At 43.2% G+C, this 26714-nt stretch overlaps 1 protein-coding gene across 1 annotated transcript in view; it reads right to left on the bottom strand.

Moving 5' to 3' along the window:
* Positions 1-26714, bottom strand: part of atp8b5b (ATPase phospholipid transporting 8B5b) — a 253067-nt gene that overhangs the window by 201212 nt on the left and 25141 nt on the right. Inside the window, exons 2-3 of the mRNA XM_048600294.1 lie at positions 12720-12805; positions 781-839 (exon numbers count right to left, since the gene is read on the bottom strand). Of these exons, the coding sequence (XP_048456251.1) occupies positions 781-839; positions 12720-12762 (102 nt within the window). The 5' untranslated portion in view covers positions 12763-12805. The remainder of the gene's footprint in view (positions 1-780; positions 840-12719; positions 12806-26714) is intronic.

Genomic DNA, 26714 nt, shown 5'->3' with positions numbered 1-26714 from the left:
TATTATTTCTTATCTATATAATGCTTGTAAAAATAAGATTTAGCTTTGTTGTCTCTGTATAAATAAATGAACAAATATGGGCTGAGTGTGCCCAGCCTCATGAAGATAGATTTGAAGCCTGCATTGGGCTAGCAAAGCAGCAGAAAGCTCAATTCGAATGCTCCACTCACTCCCTGAATAAAAAGCTGTTCCATCTCTGGGCAATGGTTACAGTTGCTAATGCATAACTTGGCTCACGAGGGTGGGCAGACCAATTAAGGCCTCAATCAGGATACTTACCCCATTGCTGCAATTTCCCTGTAACTGCATGGATTCACCATTTGTTGGGATCCATTTAGCATTGAGGAGGTAGTCACTTCCCAGGAGATCAGGTCACAGGTTGTGAGACGTGACCTCACTGAAATATATAAAATTGATAAGGGACTGATAGATTATTTACTGGGAGGATGATTTCCTAGCTGTGGTGTTTAGAGTGTGGAGTGAGGAATCAGCGCTTTAAAACTGAATTGATGAATTTTGTTCACTCAAAGAATTGTGTTCATTTGGAGTTCTACACCCCAGAGATTTGTGGATGCTCAGTCACTGAGCATATTCAAGCCTGAGACTGATCGATTTCTGGTTATTTTGGAAATCATGGAATATTATATTTTTACCCATTATTTTACTGCCAGTGTACGAGATATCATACCTTGCATTTTCTCAGTTCAATGCCAAACTATTCAATACAACAACCCACATCGAGGATGTGCTTTCAAAATTCAAAGGTTTAAGTCTACTCACCACATAATGGAATTTCATATTGAAATTTCTGTCATTTGCCTTTAAAGATCTCTCTTCCTCTATGAAACAAAAGCAAATAGCACTGTTAAACCTATACATGTACTCGAAGAGAACTAATTTGCAAGATTATAGGGAAAAGGTTGGGACTAAATTGAGCATCTCTTCAGACATGATTGATCTTTCCCAGTGTGATAAACTTCTGTGATTCTACGTAGTCATATAAATAATTAGAAATAAGTGCTCAGTTAGGCAGTAAAGAAGGCAAATTTATTGTTGGCCTTCATAGCAAGAGGATTCGACTACTGGAACAAGGATGTCTTGCTGCAACATGACATTGGTGAAACCACACCTGAAATATTGTGCACTGTTTTGGTATCTATCCCTTTAAAGGGTAGGTGACACAATTAATGAATAGTGGATGCTGTTTAGACAAAGTGAACTCTCTGCTGTGCAGGTATAGCGATTTTCTATAGCGATTTTCCTAGAACGCGATGTTCTTGCCAATTTTCTACAGGTCACACAAGAACGTAACTATCGCGTTATTGGAGAACTACCTGTAATCTAGAGACCCAGGCAATGTTCTGTGGACGTGGGTTTGAATCCTGCCATGGTGGAATTTGAATTTAATAATAATCTGAAATAAAAGTTTGGTAATGACCATGAAACCATTGCCAATTGTCAGGAAAGAAAACAATCTGGTTCACTAATGTCCTTCAGGGAAGGAAATCTGCCATTCTTACCTGGTCTGGTCTACACATGACTCCAGACATATAACAATGTGGTTGACTCTTAACTGCCCTCTGGGGAGTTGGGGATGAACAATAATATTGGTCCAGCTAGTGACACCTACATCCCATAAATGAATAAAAAATATTCTGAGGAAGGATGTTCTTGTACAATGAAGACTTCCCAAATTGCTTCCTGGGATGGCATGACTGACCATAACAGGAGAGGCTTTTTTTTTTGTTCATTCACAGGATGTGGATGTCAAAGGCCAGGACAGCTTTTATTACCAGTGTCAACCACATTGATATGGGTCTAGAGTCACATGGAGGTCAGACCAAATAAGAACAACAATTTCCTTTCCCTAATGGGCATTAGTGAATCACATGGGTTTTTCCAACAATCCCGATATCTTTTGAATTCAAATTCTACCAGGTACCTTGGCAGGATTCAAACCCAGGTTCCCAGAACATGACCAGGCTCTCTGGACTAATAATCTAACAATAATTCCACTAGACCATCACCTCCACTCAATTAGATTTAGTTGGTTGGGACTGTATTCCTTGGAGTTTTGAAGAATGAGGGGGTATCTCACAGAAACCTGTAAAATTTTAACAGGACTAGACAAAAGTAGATACAGGAAGCAGGTTCCTGATGGTGGGAAATCCAAAACCAGGGGTCATTGATTAAGGATAAGAAATAAACCTTTCAGGACTGAGACAAGGAGAAATTTCTTCACCCAGAGGATGGTGAGCCTGTGGAATTCACTACCACAGAAAGTGGATGAGGCCAGAACATGATGTGCTTTCAAGAAGGAAACGGTTCTTGCGAATAAGTGATCAATAGATCTGGGGAGATGGCAGGATTAGGATATTGAGCTCGATGATTAGTCACAACCATATTGAATGGTGGGGTAGGCTCAAGGGGTCAAATAGACTACTCCTGCTTCTATTTCCTATGTTTCTATGTGTTTCACAATATTTGTAATTACTCACCTTGGTTCTGAGGGGGCAGGATAAATTTTAATGCAAGTCTAATGTTGTTAAAAGCTGCAAGACCATAAAACAATTCTGTACTTTAACCCCCTGATGTGGAACCTATTTTCTGAAGATGCGGCTGTATTTAATGAAAGTGACAAGGGCCTCAACGGCTGGCTGGACAGCCAACGAGAGCCCACATTACCTCTTTTACAGAAGGCTGACAAGCAGTTACCTAGGCAGTAGCAGACCTTTCTTGGTAGCATCTGGCAAAAGCTGCCAATGCAGCCAGTACAACAACCAGCTGAGCCCCGGTATTGTCAATGGATCCCAGGCCTCAGGTCAAGTGAAATTGGAAGGGGTGTTTCTGTCAATGGACCTCACCTTCCTGATACCAAATCCCTCAATGCAAAGACGGATGGCTTTGAAAGAAGGCCCCTCCCACACCGCACCACTGAACCCACCACAACCATGGGACCCTGCAAGCAGTCCTGCTGCGACTTGTTTGTTGAGTTGTCATGCTCCCCACATATGGACTTCATCAGTCGAAGTGGAAAGGCAGCAGAGTATCCACACAGCACTCTCTAGCCTGATTAAATGCCCTCTAACACCAAACTCTTTATGAGGGATGACACGAATTGCACCCCCTCCAAGTAAACTATATTATTTCCATTCTGCTTTCAAGGTAACTTTGCATCTTTATACACCTCCTTCTAATAGGTCCTTAATGGGAAAAAAAGCATTGAATACTGTAAATTTAAAAAGGTTCCATAAAATGTCAGAAACAACAGAACTTGTTCTGCTTCCATGCAAGAGGGAAGATAAATGAATATTTCAGGTTCAGTGCTGATGAAAGGTCTACACTCAAAATGATACTGCATATTTTCTCTATAGGTGATGACTGACCTTTGGGCTGAATTTTCTAGTTACATTGAAGGCAGTAAAAGAAGAGAATGGTTCCAGAAATACCAGCACTGGCTGGCATGCATGTTTCATGACACCATTTCCAGCACTAGTCATGTTAATCAACCCTACAATCCTTGAATTAAGGCTAATTAAAGTGTTTAAGGAGGTCATTAAGAGTTCATTAACAGGATTTGTGGATATTTTCATGGAAGCACACAGATTTTACATATTGCTTATTGCAAACAGGTGAAAGAAGGCATATATAGGGTGACTGTCACTCAACTCTAAGAAATTACCATGGACCTAGAAAGGGGTAAATAGAGTAGACGGGGACTTGGCCATTGGAAAGCCAGTGCCATTTAAGCATTACGTGGGTCAGAACAGCAAACAGTAAGTGCTCAGGCATTGTCGGAAGTTTTCATGCCCCTGGACTGTGATAATCCTGATCAAGGCCAATTTCATGAATGGAGAAGTGATTAGCGTATGAGGTTAAGAAAGGCTGAAGTTGGCAATGATTGCATGATCATCAGATTTCAAGTCAGTAGCAATCACAAATGAGATATTCCACAGGAAGAACAGAACCCAGTACATCAGGAGGTCAGGGTAGGAGTTGAGGAGTAGGAAGGATTGGGAGGTTATATGTTCAGCACAGGATCTTCCACTAAAGACAAAGCTTCTGGGAGATTATCCAGTTCCTGTGCTGCAAGAGAATGTGACTTTCCAGGACAATAGAAATATTCATTGCCAAAGACCTCATAAATTGAGTCAACACTGAATGCAACAGTTTTACATCAAAACCTCTACCTTTATCTTGATTATTTTTGTTGCTGCTTCGATTTTCTTATTTCTTTCTTCATTCTTTCGTCTTGCATTCAGACAGTTGCTTTGAAGCCATATATCCAACTTGTACACAACTTTTATTTAGTTTAGCCATTACCATAAAATCATTTGTTAATTAATATCTTCACCCATGAGATTATCCTTTGTTCTCTTCCTCTCCCCTTTGCCAATTCACTTGTTCAAACCTTGTAATATGCCTACCTTTCCTCAGTTCTGATGAAGCCTCTAACCTGTTTTTTGAAGCACATTACATTGTGGAAGGTGAATCTGAACTTCTTGAATGTTGTTAGAGCTGCATTCATCCAAGCATGTGAAGAGTATTCCATCATACACGTATCTTACAGTTAGAGTTCGGTTTTGGGGTAGCTGTCAGAGGGGAGCTACTTGCTACAGAATTCCTAGACTTTCACTTGGTCTTGCCATCATGGCAGCTCAGTAAATGTCTGGTAAATACTAGACCTCAAGATGTTGATGGTGGGGGTTTCAGTGATGGCAATGTCACTGACCGTCAAAGCAGAGATGGCGAGATTTTCATCTTGGAGATAGTATATGCCTGCTGTGTATTTTGTATGATTATCACTTGCAATTTACCAGTCCATCTTTAATGTTCTCTCTGATTGGCCTTTTTACTGGGCTGGGCTTCTGCCCCCAGAGACTTAATTTCTCAGAAAGGACTGCTGCTGCTTGCTAAACTGCCCGAATGGAGGAGGATACTTGAGACGTTGCTCAGAATAGTCTGCTTGGGTGTCTTGCCACTACTCAAGCAAGTAGATGAGATGCCCAACGAAAATGGAAGATTTTACCAACAAGCTCTCAATTTTTACCAATTTCAAAGAATTGTTAAGATCTCAGCTGACAGTGCCACTGGACAAGTCACATCCCAGAGTAAATCTGGCCTGAAAGATTACTCACTGAAACATACTCTCATGAGGATGCAGGTTTTCATATAACAACAGAACAGACAGTTATAACATAAAAGACAAAAACAAGATATCGAGATAAAATAGATAAAATGTTGCTATAAAAATCTTAAAGCACCCAGAAAAACAAAGTTTCAACCTATTACTCATCACCATAAGATCATAAGACAAAAGTAGGCCATTCAACCAATCAAGTCTGCTCCGTCATTCAATGAGATCAAGGCTTATATGATCATCTTCATTGTGTGGATGAGCAGAGAGATCTCGGTGTCCATGTGCATAGATCACTGAAAGCTGCCACCCAGGTTGATAGCGTTGTTAAGAAGGTGTACGGTATGTTAGGTTTTATTGGTAGAGGGATTGAGTTTCGGAGCCATGAGGTCATGTTGCAGCTGTACAAAACTCTGGTGCGGCCGCACTTGGAGTATTGCGTACAGTTCTGGTCGCCGCATTATAGGAAGGATGTGGAAGCATTGGAAAGGGTGCAGAGGAGATTTACCAGGATGTTGCCTGATATGGAGGGAAGGTCTTATGAGGAAAGGCTGAGGGACTTGAGGCTGTTTTCGTTAGAGAGAAGAAGGTTAAGAGGTGACTTAATAGAGACATACAAGATGATCGGAGGATTAGATAGGGTGGACAATGGGAGCCTTTTTCCTCGGATGGTGATGGCTAGCACGAGGGGACATAGTTTTAAATTGAGGGGTGATAGATATAGGACAGATGTCAGAGGTAGGTTCTTTACTTAGGGAGTAGTAAGGGCGTGGAATGCCCTGCCTGCAAAAGTAGTAGACTTGCCAACTTTAAGAGCATTTAAATGGTCATTGGATAAACATATGGATGATAATGGAATAGTTTAGGTTAGATGGGCTTCAGATTGGTTTCACAGGTCGGCGCAACATCGAGGGCCAAAGGGCCTGTATTGCGCTGTAATGTTCTATGTTCTATGTTCAACTTGCCTGCCTTCTCCCAGATCCATTGAATCCTTACTGATTAAAAATCTATCTCAGCCTTCAATATTCTACTGAACCATCTTCAACAGCTCTCTGCAGTAAAGAATTCCACACAGTTGCTATCCTCTTAGAGAAGAAGTTCCTCCTCATCTAGATCTGGACAATATCCAGGCTTGGGCTGACAAGTGGCAAGTAATATTCACGCGACACAAATGCCAGGCAATGACCATCTCCAATAACAGACAATCTGACCACCGCCCCTTGACATTCAATGGTGTTACCATCACTGAATCCCCCACTATCAACAATCTGATGAGAAACTCAACTGGACTCGCAACATAAGCACAGTGGTTACGAAAGCAGGTTGGAAGCTGGAAAATTATGGTGAGTAACTCAGCTACTAACTCCCCAAAGCCTGTCAACCATCTACAAGGCAGGAGACTGATGAAATACTCCCCATTGCCTGGATGAGTGCAGCTTCAACAACACAAGAAGCTTGACACCATCCCAGACAAAGTGGCCCACTTGATTGGCACTACATCCACAGGCATCCACTCCCTCCACAATTGACACTCAGTAGCAGCAGTGTACAATATCACAAGATGCACTGCAGAAATTCACCAAAGAATTTTAGACTGCATCTTCTAAACCCATGACCAAAACGACATGGTCAGCGGAGGAATTTGGGGGACGGGGGGTTGCATGGGAACAATATCACCTGCAAGTTCCGCTCCAAGCCATTCACCATCCTCACTTGGAAATATTTTGCTGTTCCTTCACTACCTCTGGGTCAAAATCCTGGAATTCCTTCCCTAAGGGTACTGTGGGGCAACCTACAACATATGGACTGCAGTGGTTCAAAAAGCAACTCACCACTACTTTCACAAGCGCAACTAGGGTGGGCAATAAATGCTGGCCAGCAAGAAATGCCCATGTCCCATGAATAAATAAATCAGAAATGACAGTTATAGAGTCATAGAGTTGTATAGCACAGTTCTACAGTTGAAACAGACCCTTCGGTCCAACTCATCCAAGCCGACTAGATATCCTAAATTAATGTAGTCCCATTTGCCAGCATTTGGCCCATATTCTCCTAAAACATCTTTATTCATATATCCATCCACATGTCTTTCAAATGTTGTCATTGTACAAGCCTCCACTACTTCCTCTGGCTGCTCATTCCATACACGTACTACCCTGTGTGAAAAGGTTGCCCCTTAGGTCCGTTTTAAATCTTTCTCCACTCACCTTAAATCTATGCCCTCTAGTTTTGGACTCCTCTACCCTGCGAGAAAGACCTTGGTTATTCACTTTATCCATGCCCCCCATGATTTTATAAATCTCTACAAGGTCACCCCGCAGCCTCCGATGTTCCAGGGAAAATTGCCCTCGCCTATTCAGCCTCTTCCTATAGTTCAAAGCCTCCAATTCCAGCAACATCCTTGTAAATGTTTTCTGCACCCTTTCAAGTCTCACGACATATTTCCTGCAGCAGTGAGACCTGAATTGAATGCAGTATTCTAAAAGTGGTCTAAACAATGTCCTGTACAGCCACAACACGATATCCCAACTCCCATGCTCACTGCACTGACCAATAAAGGCAAGCATCCCAAACGCCTTGTTCGCTAACCTGTTTATCTGTGACTCTACAGTCATGGAACTATGAACCTGCGCCCCAAGGTGTCTTATTTAGGCAACACTCCCCAGGACCCTACATTAAATTTATAAGTCCAGCCCTAATCTGCCTCACTAAAACGCAACACCTCACAGTTATCTAAATTAAACTCCATTTGCCATTCCTCAGACTATCAGCCCACCTGATCAAGGTCTCATTGTACGGTGAGATAACCTTCTTCACTGTTCACTACACCACCAATTTTGGTGTCATCTGCAAACTCACTAACCGTACCTCCTATATTCACATCGAAAGCATTTATATAAATAACAAAAAGCAGTGTACCCAGCACCGATCCTTGCAGCACACCACCTGTCATAGACTTCCAGTCCAAAAAGCAACCCTTCACCACCATCTCTATCTCCTACCTTCAAGCCAATTTTGTATCCAAATGGCTAGCTCTCCCTGGATTCCATGCAATCTAACCTTGCTCACCAGTTTACCATGCAGAACCATTTCGAACGTTGGCAGATTTTTAAGAAAATATTTAATGTCTCAAATGGGACTAGATTAATTTAAGATGTCTGGTCAGAGTGGATGAGTTGGACCAGAGGGTCTATTTCCGTGCTGTACAACTCTATGACTCTACAGTTCACAGCAAAGATATTTTCCAATGAGGAAAAAGGATTCTAGGAAGGGGATAAGCCAGCAATGGTTTACCAGGGAAGTTAAGGATATTATCAGATTGAAAGAAAAAACATACAAAGCAGCAAAGCTGAGTTAAAAACCGAAAGAACTGCAGATGCTGTAAATCAGGAACAAAAACAGAAGTTGCTAGAAAAGCTCAGCAGGTCCGGCAGCATCTGTGAAGAAAAATATCAGAGTTAACGTTTCTGGTCCAGTGACCATTCTGAGGAAGGGTCACCAGATCCGAAACGTTAACTCTGATTTTTTCTTCACAGATGTTGCCAGACCTGCTGAGCTTTTCTAGCAACTTATGTTTTTGTGGCAAAGCTTAGTTGAAAGTCACAGGATTAAGAAAGTTTTAAAAGCCAACAAAAGACCACCAAAAAAAGAGGGAGAATGTAAACTTTGAGGGCAACAGCAAATGCTTCTTTAAAAATATAAAAAGAAGGAAGCTAAAGTGAACATAGGCCTCTTAGAGAACGAAGCCGAGAAAATAATAATGGGGAACTAGGAAATAGCAGAGGAGCTGAATAACAACAGGTAGTTCTGCTATAACACGTGTTTCATTAATGCAAATTGGCTGTAATGCAATTGATGAACAGTGGACGCTGTTTGGATAACGCAAACTTTCTGCTGTACAGTATAGCGATTTTTTATAGCGACTTCCCCAAAATGCAATTTTCTGTGGTGATTTTCTAGAGTACCAGAAAGAACGCAAGAATGCAACTATCGCCTTATAGGAGAATTACATGTACTTCGCATTGGTTTTCACAGTAGAAAAAATTAATAACATTCAAAAATTACTTAATAATAAAGGGGCAAAAGGAGGAGAGAAAATAAAGATGACAATAATCACTAGTCAAAAAGTGACAGGAGACAAAAGGTGACAAGTGGTGTTCCGCAAGGGTCAGTGCTGGGACCACAACTTTTCACTTTGTATATTAATGATCTAGATGAAGGAACTGTGGGCATTCTGGCTAAGTTTGCAGACGATGCAAAGATGGATAGAGGGACTGGTAGAATTGAGGAGGTGGCGAGGCTGCAGAAGGATTTGGACAGGTTAGGAGAGTGGACAAAGAAGTAGCAGATGGAGTACAACATGGGAAAGTGTGAGGTCATGCACTTTGGTAAGAACAAAAACATGGACTATTTTCTAAATGGGGAGAAAATTCAGAAGTCTGAAGTGCAAAGAGACTTGGGAGTTCTCGTCTAGGATTCTCTCAAGGTAAACTTGCAGGTTGAGTCAGTAGTCAGGAAGGCAAATGCAATGTTGGCATTTATTTTGGGAGGACTTGAATATAAAAGCAGGGATGTACTACTGAGGCTTTATAAGGCTCTGGTCAGGCCACATTTGGAGTATTATGTGCAGTTTTGGGCCCCATATCTCAAGAAGGATGTACTGGCCCTGGAGGTGGTTCAGAGGAGGTTCACGAGAATGGTCCCAGGAATGGAAAGCTTTTAACGTATGAGGAACATTTGAGGACTCTGGGACTATATCCATTGGAGTTCAGAAGGATGAGGGGGGATCTAATTGAAACTTACAGAATACTGAATGGCCTGGACAGAGTGGATGCTGGGAAGATGCTACTGTTGGTAGGAGAGACTAGGTCCCGAGGGCACAACCTTAGAGTAAAGGGAAGACCTTTTAGAACGGAGATAAAGAGAAACCTGTTTAGCCAGAGAGTGGTGAATCCATGGAATTCACTGCCACAGGAGACCTGTGGAGGCCAGGTCATTGAGTATATTTAAGACAGAGATAGACAGATTCTTGATTATCAAGGGGATCAAGGGTTATGGGAAGAAAGCAGGAGAATGGGGTTGAGGAACTTATCAGCCATGACTGAATGGCAGAGCAGACTCGATGAGCCGAATGGCCTAATTTCTGCTCCTATGTCTTATGGTCTTATAGGAATTGCAGTGAGGCTAAAGACTGATAATTTTGTTGGATCTGATGTATTCTAGGGTATTAAAGGAAGTAGCTGCAGTGATAGTGGCTGCACTGGTAGTAATCTCCCAGAAATCCTTAGATTCTGGAGAAGTCCCACATTATTGGATAACTGCAAATTTATTTAAGAAGACAAAAAAAACCCAAAAAGGTTATTATTAGCCAGATTGCTTTATGTCTGTCATTGAGAAAATTAAGTATATAATAGCAGAGCATTTAGAAAAGCATAATATGATCAAGCAGAGGCAGCACACCTTCATGTAGAGGAAATAATTCCTTACAAACTTACTAGAATTCTTTGAGAAGGATAGATAAAGGGGATCCAGTGGATGTAATATATTCAGATTTTCACAAGGCATTTGACAAGGTACCGTGCATTAAGAGTCCATGGTGCTGGAAGATAATTTATTAGCACGGATTGACTAACTACAGAAGAGAGTGGGTTTGGATAAGAAGGTTATTTTTAGGAATGGCAACCTGTAATTAGTTGTGTGTCACAGAGATCAGCATTGGGGCCATAATTATTTAATTACTTGGATAAAGCAAGTGAGTGTACTATAGTCACGTTTGCAGATGGCCCAAAATAGGTGAGAAGGCAAGTGATGGGGCTTAAGCAAAGAGTCTACAGAAGGATACAGACAGGTCATACGAGTGGGCAAAATCTTGGCAGATGGAATATAATGTAGGAAAATGTAAGGTTATGCACTTTGGCAGAAAGAATAGGGGAGATTAATATTATTTGAATGGAAAAAGAACCACAGAATTCTATGGAACTGAAGGTTTTGGGAGTTTTTTAATCTCAGAGTAAAGGTTGCCCATTTAAGACTGAGATGAGAAGGAATTTCTTCTATCAGAGGACAGTGAATCTGCGTAATTCTTTATCACAAAGGATTGTTGACGCTGGGTCATTAAGTAAGTTGAAGGCTGAGATAGATTTTTAGTCAGTAAGGGAATCAAGAGTTATGGAAAAAATACAGGAAAGTGGAGTTGAGGATTATCAGATCAGCTGCAATCTCATTAAATGGCAGAGTAAACCTTAATGGACCAAACAGCCTACTTCTGCTTCAGGGAAAAAAACTGCCATCCTTACCTAGTCTGGCCTACATGTGACTCCAGACCCACAACAATGTGGTTGACTCTGAAATGCCCTCTGGGTAATTAGGGATGGGCAATAAATGCTGCCTAGCCAGCGACACCCTCATTCTGTTCATGAATAAAGGATTCAGGGGGATTTAAATAGGCAGAATAAGCAACTTTACAGCAGATGGAATATGGTGTGGATAAATATGGACCTATCCATTCTTGTTGGAGAAATAGAACTGCAGAGTATTTCTTGAATTGTGAGACTGGAAATATTGATTTCTGAAGAAGCCAACGTGTTTTTGTTCATAAATCACTGAAAGTTAGCAGAGGGCTGCAGCAAGCAATTCATAAGACAAAAGGTATATTAACCTTCATCACAAGAGGATTTCAGTACAGGAGTGAAGTAGTCTTGCTTAAATTCAATAGATTGTTCAGATTGCACCTGGAGTGTTCTGTGCCATTCTGGGTCCTCATCAAAAGAAAATATACTTGTCGTAGAGGGAGTGCAGCAGAGGTTCACCAGATCGATTCCTGGGATGGTGGGACTGTCTTATGAGGCAAGATTGAGTAAATTGGGCCTGGAGTTTAGAAGAATGAACAGTGATCTCACTGAAACTTAAAAAGTCCTTAAAGGGATAGACAGAGTAGATACAGAATGGATGCTTCCTCGAAAGCTAGGACCAAGGGACAGACTCAGAATAAAAGCCAAACCATTAAGAACTAAGATTAAGAGAATCCTCTTCACTCAGATGGTACCGAAAGTTTGCAATTCTCTACCTGCAGATGTACAACCATTAACTAAATTCAAGACAAAGACTAATAGACTTCTAATTGCGTATGACATCAAGGGATATGGGAATAGCTGGGAATATGGTACTGATGAAGATGATCAGCCATGATCTAGAATGATGGAGCATGCACAAGGGACTGAATGGCCTATTTATATTCCTGTGTTCATATCTTCCTAACTTGTCTTCTAGCACCATATGCAGCCACTTATCTCTTCCTCCTAACCTTAGTAGCCATGCCTTCAAACACTTAAGACTTTAGTTTTGGAATTCTAACCGACATGATCTGTGGATTCTCTGAAAGCACCAACTTTAGTTGGCTGAAAATTTTCTCCCATTTTTGTATTTCTTGATGTACTTAGTTTTACAAATCATTTTGATGTAAAGGTTATCCAACACTATCACAAACACATTAATATAGAGACAGAGAGAAACAATGGTACCATTGCAGCAAGGCCTGAATTTGAAACAAATGCAAAAGCTATACAGGTATCTTAGAGCTTACCTTGAAGTTTTGATCGAGTACAATCTATACCAAATAGTGGCATCCCAAATATTCTTGTTTAAAATCAGTATACATCAATGAAATTTCTGTTTAGAAAACAAAAGTAATTAATAAAACCTATGCCATTCAGTTTAGAGTGTCATTATTAATCCCTCCCTTTTTTATTTTCTATTTAGTTTGACCACAGAACAACCTAGCCTCTAATTTAAACTAACTCTACCATCAAGAAGAACAAGATCTGCATGGGAACACCACTACCTGCAACTGCCCATCGAAGTCACACACAAATATATTTCCATTTATTATAGTCACTGGATCAAAATCTTGGAACAATCTCAAAAGATCAGTCATAACACAATTCTTACTTTATTCTTGTGAACATTTCAGACAATGATTCTAATATAGTATAGGCAAATAACGAACTTTCAGTTTATTACTACTCCTATTAGCTGAATACATATTACGGTTTGGTCGAACTAAATAGAAAATAAAAGGGAGGGATTAAAAGCACTGTGGTTGTACCTATCGAATACGGACTTTAACAGTTCAAAAGCAGGCATTACTACCTTCTCACAAGCAATTAAGAATAGGTAGCAAATGCTTGTTTTGCCAGCCACACACATTCCATAATGAATAAATAAAAATTAAAACCAAAGTAAACCACCACCAATTTTGATATTATCAGAGATCAACCCTCATACCTTCAAGTTTGCATTGTTTATGTATACCAAAAACAGCAATAGCCCCACACTGATCCTTGCAGAACCCCACTGAACACAGCTTTCCATCACAAAAATGCCTCCCAATCATCACTTTCTGCTTCCTGCCACTTAGCCAATTCTGATCCAATTAGCAAAATTTCTTTGGATCCCTTCGGCTCCTACCTTCACAATCAGTTTTCCATGCAGACCTTATCAAAAGCATTGCTGAAGTCCAGGTAGACTACATCATATAACTACCCTCATCTAAACATCTGGTCACCTCTTCAAAAAATTCAGTCAAGTTGGTCAGACATGACCACCCTTTAACAAAACCACACTGAATGTTCTTGATTAATCCCTGCCTCTCCAAGTGCAAATTAATTACGTCACGTAGGCCAGACGAGGTAAGGTTGGCAGTTTTCTTCACTAAAGGACATTTTTGAACCAGATCAGTTTTTCCCCAACAATTGGCAACAGTTTCATGGTCATCGTTAGGCACTTAATTCCTGATTTTTATTGCATTCAAATTCCATTATCTTCTATAGCAGGATTTGAATCTGGATCTCGTAAACATTACTTAGCTATCTGTTTTAATAGTGATAATATTCAGTCTCCCCTTGACTCATATTCAAAACTGACATAGCAGGAGAGTGGTATATTGTCAGAGATGGCATCTTTTAGATAGAGGTCTTCCCACTTAAGTCGACAACATAAGCTTTCCCATGCCACTTTTTGTGAAGAACAAGGGTTTTTCCCTCTCAAGCATCACCACCTAAACAGATTAATTGGTCATTCATCTGATTTATCACTGTTAGTGGACCTTGCACACATGTTGACTGTTACACTTGGCAATGAAAGCAAGAGTAACTACACTTCAAAAATTAATTCATTATCTAGGGAAGTAATAAGAACATACATGGCCATATCCAAATGTACTTCTTACTTGACAGACACAAGAAAATCTACTACATTTCCAAAACAATAGTGCAAAGCTGCAAGGTTTATTAAATAATGTATCATACACCTTTACATGTCTGTCCCCATCAGGATGGTCTTAGGGGTCTCTGCTTCTTCCTGGAAAAAAGACCTGAGCCATCCACCACCACCTTCCTCCACCTGGCTCGTCCTCACTTTGAGCACTTCTTCTTTAATTCTTCCCACTTTCTTCAGATCAAATCAGTAGCCATGAGAACTCGCATGGAACCTAGTTATGCCTGTCTCTTTGTGAGGGTCATGGAACATTCCTTGTTCCAGTCCTACTCTGTCCCCCCATCTTCAACTCTTTCTCTGGTATATTGATGACACCATTGGCACTGCTTCCCTCTCACTTCAGGAACTGGAAAAGCTTGTATTTCTTCCAATTTCCATCCCGCTCTCCCTTTCACCTGGTCCATCTCCAACACCTCCCCTCCCTTCCCTGACATCACTGTTTCCATTTCTGGGGATAAGCATGCCACCAATAGCCACTACAAACCCACTGACTCCCACAGTTATCTTGAATATACCTCCTCAAATATTACTTCCTGTAGAGACACTATTCCATTCTCCCAGTTCCTCAGTCTCCATCACATCTATCCGATGATGCCACTTCGACAAGAGGGCTTCCAAAATGTCCACCTTCTTCATCAACTGAGGATTCACCACCACTGTGGTTGACAGGGGCCCTCAGCTGTGTCCGAACAATCTCCCGCATTTTAACTCTCATCCCCTCTCTTCCTTCTTCCCTCCCACAACAGTAATAGGGTCCCCTTGTCCTCACCTACTATACTACCAGTATCCACATACAAAGGATCATTAGACACCATTTCTGTCATCTCCAGCGGATGCGACCACCAGACACATATTGCTCTCCCCTCCCTTGTCAGCTTTCTACAGGGACCATTCCCTCCGATACATCGTGGTCCACTCCCAAAATGTCCCAACATCCCCATGGGCTCCTTCCATGCAATAACAGAATGTTATTTTTGTTACTTTTTTGGTTCTTCCTTGCTATCCAAGGCCCCAGACACAACTTCCAAGTAAAGCAGCGATTTACCAGTGCTTCACTCAATCTAGTCTACTGTATTTGCTGCTCACACTGTGGTTTCCTCTACATTGGGGAGATAAAGCAATCGTTTTGCAGAACACCTAGGTTCTGTACATAAAAACAACCCTGAGCTTCCAGTTACCTGGCACTTCAACACACCATCATGTTCACTAGCCAATATTTCTGTCTTCGGCTTGCTGCAGTGCTCCAGCGAAGCTCAGTGCAAACAGGAAGGACCGCTTCTTATTTTCCACTTGGGAATCCTGCAGCCTTCTGGATTCAATATAGAGTTCAACAATTTTAGGCAAAAACAGAAACTGCTGGAAGATCTCAGCAGGTCTGGCAGCAACTGTGGAAAGAAATCAGAATTAACATTTCAGGTTCAGTGACACTTCTTCAGAACTGAAAAGAAACATAAACTCTGATCTCTCTTCACATATGCTGCCAGACCTGTTGAGATTTTCCAGCAATTTCTGTTTTTGTTTCTGATATCCAGCATCAGTAGTTCTTTGTTCTTGTTTTGTTAAGTGCATTCTTTAGTTAGGTGTAGGATTCCATTATTTCTCCTGTGGATATGATTACTTCGCCCTGGGAGGGGAAATTGCCATGCAGAGTGCCAGCTTCCACAAGTGGTAGAGCAGTTTTGATCAGTGAGAAATTACTCAGTTAATTAATCAGTCACAACATGTGGAAACTTCCCAGCCTCTTAAGAACATCGGCTATGGCAGGAAATTTGGGAAATTCAAGTGAGATGTCCAGTGAGGCCCTTTTCAACCTCAAGACTAAAAACCAAGTATTGCATGTTGAGATATGGTTCTCATTCGTGCACAGTGAGAAGCCTATTAGCAAGGATCATTGTACATTGTTACCATGGTTACAACTCAATCTCACCTTGGTTATATGCAGTTTCGCATTCTTCCATTCACCAGGTAGAAACCAGACACCGAGAATTCCCATTATGAAATCAGTGCGCATACCTGGCGACTCAAGCTCTCATTTGCTCCTCTGGACCTCCATCTTGGACACCCAGCATCAACATCTCAGGGCACGCTCTGTGGATAGCAACCATGCACGCTCCACATTAACATTCAACATGGGGTGTGTAGGTCCACAGATCACTGAAGGTGGCAGTGTAGGTAGATAAGGTAGTAAAAATGGCCTATAGCATGCTTGCCTTCATTGGAAGGGGCACTGAGTACAAGGATCGACAAGTTATGCTGCAGCTTTATAGAACTTTAGTTAGGCCATGCTTGGAATATTGCACACAGTTCTGGTCATCACACTACTAGAAGGATGTGGATGCTTTGGAGAGGATACAGAAAATGTTTTCCAGGATGTTGCCTGGTATGGGGGATTTAAGCTATGAAGAAAGGTTGGATACTGGAACTCAGGAGATTGAGGGGCGACTTGATCGAAGTTTATAAGATTGTAAATGGAATGGACAGAGTGAAAAATATGAGGCTTTTTCCCGGGGTGGAGGGGTCAATTACTAGGGGTTTAAGGTGCGGGGGGGGGGGGGATGTTAAAAAGAGATATGCGAGGCGAGTTTTTCACACAAAGGGTGGTGAGACCCTAGAACACGTTGCCAGAGGAAGCGGTGGAAGCAGACACAACAGCAGCATTCAAGAAGCACTTGAACGAGTACATGAATAAGAAGAGAATAGAGGGATACGGATCCTGTAAGTGAAGACAGTTTTAGGATGGAAGGGCAAAATGTATTGGTGCAGGCTTGGAGGGCTGAAGGGCCTGTTGTTGTGCTGTATTGTTCTTTGTACCAACTTTACCTCATCAGTGTTGCATATATCTGATCTACTTACAGTATATTTCTGCACTTAGTCATGGAGTCATAGACCCCTACTGCCCACTGAGTCTGCAATGGTCAAAAACAACCACCTAAAACTATTCTAATCCATTTTCCAACACTCTAGCCCATAACCTTGCATTGCAAGCATATATCTAAAAACTTCTTAAATGTTGAATGCCTCCACCCCCTTACAGAAAGTGACTTATGCAGCACTTCAATGCTGCACTGGCACCTTTCATCGTAATATTACTGCAAGGACACTTTGATGCAGGACAGGCACCCAGCTCACGGACTGGTCCAACCTGTATCTCAGGGCTGCTCACTTGGGCTCTTAGCATTCACTCGTATTATACCCATTTTGATGCTTTGCCCTCAATCACATCTCAAAAGCTCTTCTGTCCTGCATTGGCTTTTACATTGCAGACACAAAGCCAGATAGTTTGTCTTGCTTGTTGGCAGTCTTCAGTCAAGAGGGTGAACATGTAGCTGTATGGCACTGTGCTATGTCAATCTCTCATCTTTACCAACTGACAGCTGCATATGTGCCAAGGACATTACATGTGCATCAAATGGCAACATCCTTTAGGTAGGGGGTTCGGGCACAATAAGCTGAGGACAGTCTCGATATCTTGGGCATGATCAGTCAGCCTCTCCAAGAACACAACAGGGAAACTGCATGGGTATCAGTCAGGGATTTGGTCACACATCATTTGAGACTGTCCTGCAGTCACTTCAGGGTATGGACCAGAGTCAGCCCTTGGAGTCCATCCACTTCACATCATGGAAGAGTTATCAGGGACTACTTCTGTGGGAGGATAGCTGGGGAGTTTAATTATGGGGATTGGAGTCAAAATGCTAGGATACTGAAGGGATTGCACTATATTAAGGGCAGAAAACAACAGAGCATTGAAGGGAAAGGGGTAATGCAGTAAGGGGAATCATTCTGTAAGCAGCATCCAAGCTTCGATGGAGGAGGGGTGGGTCAGCGAACTACCAGATCTGGTATGTTTACTTGACATACCTGGGACTGGGTTGGGTGAAGCAAAACTGATGAAAATTTAGATAGATGGGTTGGATGGGGACTTGGGAAGTTTAAAGCCTATGGACTGATGGGGACGACTGCCAACTTAGCAATGTTTCCATTTGGGGATTCACCAGTACTAAAAGGCATAGTTTGAAGGTCACTGCTTAGTGAGACACTGCTGCTGCTTTCCATTGTGCTGTAAATATTAAGTGCGCAATGGAACTGAAACCACACAGCGTGTGAACAGGGTAAGTATTTTCTTCTGTGAGGAAGAGGGTCTCAATTTCAACCAATATGTGGCCCAAAATGGAACAATCTACATAGACACCCATACATGGAATCTAAAAGATACCTGTAAACACCACATGCTTAGCCATTAACCTGCTGTGTGCAGTCTAAATCCTTGCCCCAAGTACCATATCGTGCAACATAATAAATCAATCCACTCAATGGCTGTGATGCATTAGTAATGTTTGCTACCTGGAAAGATTGCCCTGAGTTACTAAGTAGCAATCACCTGCTATTTTCCCATAGTCTGTATATTGTGCAACACGCTCACTTCACATCTTAGGCCATTGAACATTACGTACTGCAAGGACTGTTAGGCTCTACACTTTCAATATTGTAGTTGCAGTTCGACAGGCAATCACACAAACAGCTGAAGAAGTGAATCGTCTTCCATCGTGTTTATTTGAAATCACAAGCTTTTGGAGCATTGCTCCTTTGTCAGGTGAAGTGGGGGAGGGAAGCGCACAGGGACGGAATATAGAGGCGGACAGATAATTGCAAGATAATTCCAAGTAATTAAGAGTGTCAACAGCTAAGTACAAATACACAGGCTGAATAACCAGTCTTTGCAGATGATCAAAAGTGTCAAACGGTGTGAATAAATGGCTGAGTAACCAGTGAAAGGATGACCTATGAACTGATTAATTAACGCAAAGAGATAATTATTAAAAAATCAAAATAGAGTGATGCGAGAAACAAACCAAATGGCTGGAATAACATGATAGGTATCAAGAGTTGCATGACGAGGGTCTAACCAAAGTAACAAGTAATCCAAATCTGTAGAGACTAATTAAGGTAGAGAGATAATAATAAGTTACCAAGGCGATAGTGTCAAAACAGAATAGTAAGGAACATTTCACAAACACAGAACAGCATGATGGGGTTACAAGTAGCGTGACATGAATCTAAAATCATGGTTGAGGCTGTCCTCATGGGAACGTAACTTGGTTATCAGCTTCTGCTTGGCAATTCTGCATTGTTGTGTATCACAAAGGCCGCCTTGGAGAATGCCTACCTGAAGATCGAGGCTGAATGTCCTTGACCGCTGAAGTGTTCCCCAACTGGGAGGGAATACTTCTGCCTTGCAATTGTTGCGCGGTGTCCGTTCATCCGTTGTCATAGCGTCTGCATGGTCTCGCCGATATACCATGCAGAAAAGATCCCGAAAAGACTACAGGTCACAAACCCACTCAAGCCAACCTACAACACAGACTACGCTGAGAGACCCTGCCGTTGCACCTCTCGCACACCCCATCTCGTACGCCAGCTCTACAGTAGATGCCACAAGCTTGAAATCTTGATAGAGTCCATATTCTAAGCTTGTGCTCAGGACAAAGCGGACCAGCTATGAGATACTGCCAAGCAGATGAGGCAACAGAACTATGCCACCTATATGCACACCAAGAACAGGAAACCTGAGTAACTCGGCATCACCACCAGCAGTAACCAAGCCTCTCCTGCTACCACGGTTGAAACCAGTACCAGAGGGAAGTTCATCATCAACTTGTTGAACCACAAACTTCAACCAGATGAAATCAAAGTTCTTAGCCAAGGGCTCAGTTTCTGCCCCACTACCAAAACGGACCCCATTGGTCTCACAGCAGACACAGGAGTTCATCAGGCAAATGAGGGAATTCTTCCACAAACCCCAAGATGTCAGCAGCGAGGCCAATGAGACAACCAACCAACTGGAGCAGTCAACAGAGAGAATTGCAGTGCAGCAACCAAAGAAGAAAGAGTCAAACTGGACCCTTTCCTTAACGCCTGTGCCCTAGGCTCAACATGTATACTCAAGCCGTCAGGAGATGTGTCAATGTTAGATTCATCAGCCGCACTCACAAGATAGCTCGGAATGTCACCCAAGCACAACGCAACGCCATCCATGCTCTCAAGACCAAACACAACATCGTCATCAAACCAACAGACAAAGAAGGAGCCATCATCATACAGAATAGAACGGACTACTACAAAGAAGCGTACCGACAACTGAACAACCTCTGATCCGACCAAAGAACACACCTGTCAACGGAACAGACCGATCAAGACCTTTGATCCAGACCTTCAGGGTATCCTATGCACTCTCATCCCACATACTCCTCGCATAGGAGATTTGTACTGCCTTTCAAAGATACACAAAGCCAACACACCCAGACATCTCATTGTATCAAGCAATGGGACCCCGTGTGAGAACCTCTCTGGCTATGGCAAGGGCATCTTGAAACCCACTGTACAAGGAGCCCCCAGCTTCTGTCATGACACTACAGACTTCTTACTGATACTCAGCACCCATGAGTCAATTGAACCAGGAACATTCTTCATCAAAATGGACATTTTGGCATTCTACACCAGCATCTCCCACAACAACAGCGTCACTGTAACAGCCTCAGTACTCAACACCAACACTGCCAATTCCCAGATGCCATCCTACAACTCATCTGCTTCATCCTTGACCACAACATCTTCACCTTTGACAACCAGCTCTTCATCCAGACACAGAACGAAATTTGCACCCCAATATGCTAACATTTTCAAGCACAAGTTTGGCAAGATGTCTTCAAAGCACAGGATCTCCAAACAACACTATATAACAGATATGTTGACGACATTTTCTTCCTTTGGACTCATAGTGAAGCATCACTGAAACGACTACACGGCAATATCAACAAGTTTAATCCCACCATCAGTCTTACCATGGATTATGCTTCAGAATCAGTCTCATTCTTGGACACATGCATAACTGTCAAGGACGGACACCTCAGTACTTCACTCAACCACAAGCCACGCATAACCCCACGATGCTTCACTTCTCCAGCTTCCACCCTAAACATGTTAAAGAAGCCATCCCTGCAGACAAACCTTGCATATACACGAAATCTGCTTAGATGAGGATGAATGCAATGGATACCTACAGACACTGAAATACGCCCTCATAAGAATAGGATACAATGCTCGACTCATTGATCGACAGTTCCGAAGTGCCCCAGCGAAAAACCGCAAAGACTTCATCAGAAGACAGACAGGGGACACGACCAATAGAGTACCAAAAACAGAACAAGGTCACCGAACCCGAGTGTTAACTCTGATTTCTCTTCACAGATGCTGCCTGACCGGTTTAGCTTTTCCAGCAACTTTTGTTTTTGTTCCTGATTTACAGCATCCACAGTTCTTATAGTTTTTACCGATAGAGTACAATTCATCGTCCAGCACTTCCCCGGAGCAGTAAAACTACTCCATATTCTTTGCAGCCTTCAACATGTCGTCGATGATGGCGAACATCATGCCATGCCCATCTCTTCGCCTCCAATTTACACCTTCAAACAGCTGTTTAATCCGAAACAGACCATCATTCCCAGCAAACTACCCAGCCTGCAGGAGAACAGTGGCCACGACACCACACAACCCTGCCAAAGCAATCTCCACAAGACATGTCAGATCATCAACATGGATACTAACATAGCACATGGGAACACCATCCATCATGTGCATAGTATGTACTCATACAACTCAACCAATGTTGTCTATCTCATACAATGCAGGAAAGGATGCCCCGAGGCATGGTATATCGGCAAGACCAAGCAGACACTACGCCAACGGATGAACAGACACCGCGCAACAATTGCGAGGCTGGAGTATTCCCTCCCAGTTGGGAAATACTTCAGCGGTCAAGGACATTCAGCCTTTGATCTTCAGGTAAGCATCCTCTGAAGCAGCCTTTGAGATACACAATGCAGAATCGCTGAACAGAAACTGACACACAAGTTCTGTACCCATGAGGATGGCCTCAACCACGATCTTGGGTTCATGTTGTGCTACATGTAATCCCACCAGAAACAAGAACAGAAGTCACTGGAGAAGCTCTGCAGGTCTGGTACCATCAATGAACAGAAATCAGAGTTAACATTTCAGGTCTGGTGACCCTTCCTCAGAATTGATGGTAGCTAGGAAAATGTCAGTTTATACGCAGAAGATAGGATGGGGGGTGGGGGTGAGGAGTAAACGATAGGTGGGGATAGAGCCCAAAGAGAGAGAAGAACAGTTAGACAGACAAAGGAGTGGATAACGATCTGGCTAGGAGGGTGAATAGCTGTTAATAGAGACTGTTAGAGTCTGACCAAACGTAGTGAGTAATGGCAGGCGATGTGATAACAAGGCCTGGTGGCAGCTAAGACCTGGAAGAATGCAAATCCTAAAATTAATGAACTCGATACTGAGTCCAGAGGGCTGCAGTGTCCCCAAGCGAAAATGAGATGTTCTTCTTCCAGTTTGCGCTAAACATTGCTGGAGCATTGCAGCTAGCCTGAGACAGAGATGTTGGCCAGGGAACAGGGTGGTGTGTTAAAGTGGCAGGCAACTGGAAGCTCAGAGTCTTTTTTCCAGATAGACTGTAGATGTGCTGCTAAGTGGTCAACCAGTCAACACTTCATTTCCCCAATGGACAGGAGACCACATTGTGAACAGCAAATGCAGTAGATTAGATTGTGAGAAGTGCATGTAAAACGCTGCTTCACCTGGAAGGTGTATTTGGGTCCTTGGCTACTGAGGAGGGAAGAGGTAAATGGGCAGGTGTTATACCTTTGGTTGTTTCAGGGGTAGGTGCCGTGCAGTTGTTGGGGCGGGGTGAACCATCCACAACTTCATCACCACAGGTGACTTCCCACCCACGGCCTCCAACCTCATCGTTCCCCAACCCCGCACCGCCTGCTTCTATCTCCTTCCCAAAATCCACAAACCTGAATGCCCTGGTCGACCCATTGTCTCCGCCTGTTCCTGCCCCACCGAACTGATCTCCAACTATCTGGACTCCATTTTCTCCCCCTTGGTCCAGGAACTCCCTACCTATGTCCGTGACACCACCTCCACCTCCTCCAGAACTTCCAATTCCCTGGTCCCCAACACCTCATCTTTACCATGGACGTCCAGTCCCTCTACACCAGCATTCCCCATACAGATGGCCTAAAGGCCCTCCGCTTCTTCCTGTCCCGCAGGCCCGACCAGTCCCCCTCCACTGACACCCTCATCCGCTTAGCCGAACTCGTCCTCACCCTCAACAACTTCTCTTTCAATTCCTCCCACTTCCTACAGACAAAGGGGGTGGCCATGGGTACCCGCATGGGCCCAAGCTACGCCTGCCTCTTTGTAGGTTACGTGGAACAATCCCTCTTCCGTACCGACACCGGCCCTAAACCCCACCTCTTCCTCCGTTACATTGATGACTGTATCAGCGCCGCCTCGTGCTCCCACGAGGAGCTCGAACAGTTCATCCACTTCAACACCTTCCACCCAACCTTAAGTTTACCTGGACCATCTCTAATACCTCTCTCTCCTTCCTGGACCTCTCTGTCTCCATTTCGGGCAACCACCTAGAAACCGATATCCATTTCAAGACCACTGACTCCCACAGCTACCTACAATACACCTCCTCCCACCCACCTTCCTGCAAAAATGCCAACCCCTATTCCCAATTCCTTCGCCTCCGCTGCATCTGCTCCCAGGATGAGGAATTCCACTCCCGTACATCTCAGTTGTCCTCGTTTTTCAAGGACCGTAACATCCCCCCTCAGTGGTCGAGAATGCCCTCGACCGTGTCTCCCACATTTCCCGCAACTCATCCCTCACACCCCGTCCACGCAATAAGAACCAAAAAAAATCCCCCTCATCGTCACGTACCACCCCACCAACCTCCGGATCCAACGCATCATCCTCCGACACTTCCGCCATCTGCAATCCGACCCCACCACCAAAGACATCTTTCCCTCCCCACCCTTATCTGCTTTCCGGAGGGACCACTCTCTCCGTGACTCCCTTGTCCGCTCCACACTCCCCTCCAGCCCCACCACACCCGGCACTTTTCCCTGCAACCGCAGGAAGTGCTACACCTGCCCCCACACCTCCTCTCTCACCTCCATCCCAGGCCCCAAGAAGACTTTCCACATCAAGCAGATGTTCACCTGCACATCTGCTAATGTGGTATACTGCATCCGCTGTACCCGTTGTGGCCTTCTCTACATCGGGGAAACCAAGCAGAGGCTCGGGGACTGCTTTGCAGAACACCTACGCTCGGTTCGCAATAAACAACTGCACCTCCCAGTCGCGAACCATTTCAACTCCCCCTCTCATTCCTCAGACGACATGTCCATCCTGGGCCTCCTGCAGTGCCACAACGATGCCACGCGAAGGTTGCAGGAACAGCAACTCATATTCCGCTTGGGAACCCTGCAGCCCAATGGTATCAATGTGGATTTCACAAGCTTCAAAATCTCCCCTCCCCCTACCGCATCCCAAAACCAGTCCAGCTCATCCCCGCCTCCCTAACCTGTTCTTCCTCCCATCTATCCCCTCCTCTCACCTCAAGCCGCTCCCCCATCTCCTACCTACTAACCTCATCCCGCCCCCTTGACCTGTCCGTCCTCCCTGGACTGACCTATCTCCTCCCTACCTACACTCACCTTTACTGGCTCCATCCCCGCCTCTCTGGCCTGTCTGTCTCCTCTCTACCTATCTTCTCCTCTATCCATCTTCTATCCGCCTCCCCCTCTCTCCCTATTTATTTCAGAACCCCCTTCCCCTCTCCCATTTCTGATGAAGGGTCTAGGCCCGAAACGTCAGCCTTCCTGCTCCTATGATGCTGCTTGGCCTGCTGTGTTCATCCAGCTCCACACCTTGTTATCTCTCTTCTATCATGGGTCCATGCTTACAGCTAGACTCTTATTTATTTGCAATAAATAGTAATCACTGTCAAGTGCAGAACCTGATTCATGTTTTTTGTTAACCTAAAAAGACAGCTAAATTAGGGGAATTTTGTGCAAAACCTCCAACTTTTTTTGACAACTTTGGGAATAGTGGGGTTTGACTTCGCTGCTACCTCATCAAATGTGAAAAATTGCTACACAAAGTAGCTAACTAATAGTGTGAGCTATGAGTGCATTTTATCCCACGTGATGATCCAGAAATTGATTCAATAATGGGAATTAGTTTTATACTTCTAAAATTCAGAACTTACACGGCTATGGGAAAAGTCCAGGAAGTGGGCATAACTGAACGCCTCTTTCAAAGTGCCAAAGGGAGCAAATTAATGCAGATGCTGGAATCTGTACTGAAAACAAAAATGCTCCAAATCACAGCAAGTCAGTCAGCATCCATGGAGAGACAGCAAGCTAACATTTTAAATCTAGATGGCTTTTCATTAGAGCCATGAAAGGCATGATAGCCTAATAGCCTCCTTCTGTACAATAATATTCTATGATCTTGTACGGTTATTTCTCCTTTTCCGTTTATATGATCGCTCACATGTTGGAGGTGGAAATGTGATGGATCACCATTAGGTATTAGTATGAATATGGATGTTGTTCAATCCATAAACCCTGGCTCACTTGGTATCATGTTAGGGGAGAAGTGAGATATCCTCCCTTTCTGGCTATATGGTCATAGGATTAATAATCCAGAGGCCCAGGCCAATGGTCTAAGGATATAGATTCAGTACCCATCCCAGTGGAATTATAATTTGAAGTGATGTGCTGCCAGGGGTAATACCTTTCAGATGATATTCTGTCTCAGGCATCCATCTGCCCTCTTTGGTGAATATGCAAGATCTTACGGCACTATTTCAAAGAAGAGCAGGGGAGTAATTCCTGATATTCTTGACCAATATTTATCATGGAATTAACATCACAAAAATAGGCATGGTGATCATCACATTGCTGTTTGAGAGAACTTGCTGTACACAAGTTGGTTAGCATGTTTCCACCATTACAATGATGACTCCAGTTCAAAAGTGCTCTGTTGGCAGTAAACACTAGATAAACATAATTCATCTTCTTCTGCCTCGAAGTCTTGGGTACTATTGTGGTGGTTTGCTTTGCCTGTTCTTGATTTAGCATATACAGTCATTTGACTTGTATAATTAACTGGCATTGATATTGTCTTAGTTGGGAAGCATCTTAATTATTCATACCAGATTCTGTCATTCCACCATTGCCAGCTATTATCTTAGCATTTCCAGAGATCTGAGGAGAGCAGTTCATATGGGAAGCAGTGGGTTTGTTAAAGCTCTGCAAATGTTTTTTAAAATACCTTTGTAGTTAGGGCTACTACAAGTGTTTCCAATGTTCATTACCAACCCTAGTTTCCCTCAAGAACATGCTGGTGAACCTGG

This window comes from Rhincodon typus, chromosome 1 (assembly GCF_021869965.1).
Source record: "Rhincodon typus isolate 14 chromosome 1, sRhiTyp1.1, whole genome shotgun sequence".
Lineage (NCBI taxonomy): Eukaryota > Metazoa > Chordata > Chondrichthyes > Orectolobiformes > Rhincodontidae > Rhincodon > Rhincodon typus.
Note: the sequence above shows the minus strand (reverse complement) of the source record. Positions and strands in the feature narration are given on the sequence as shown.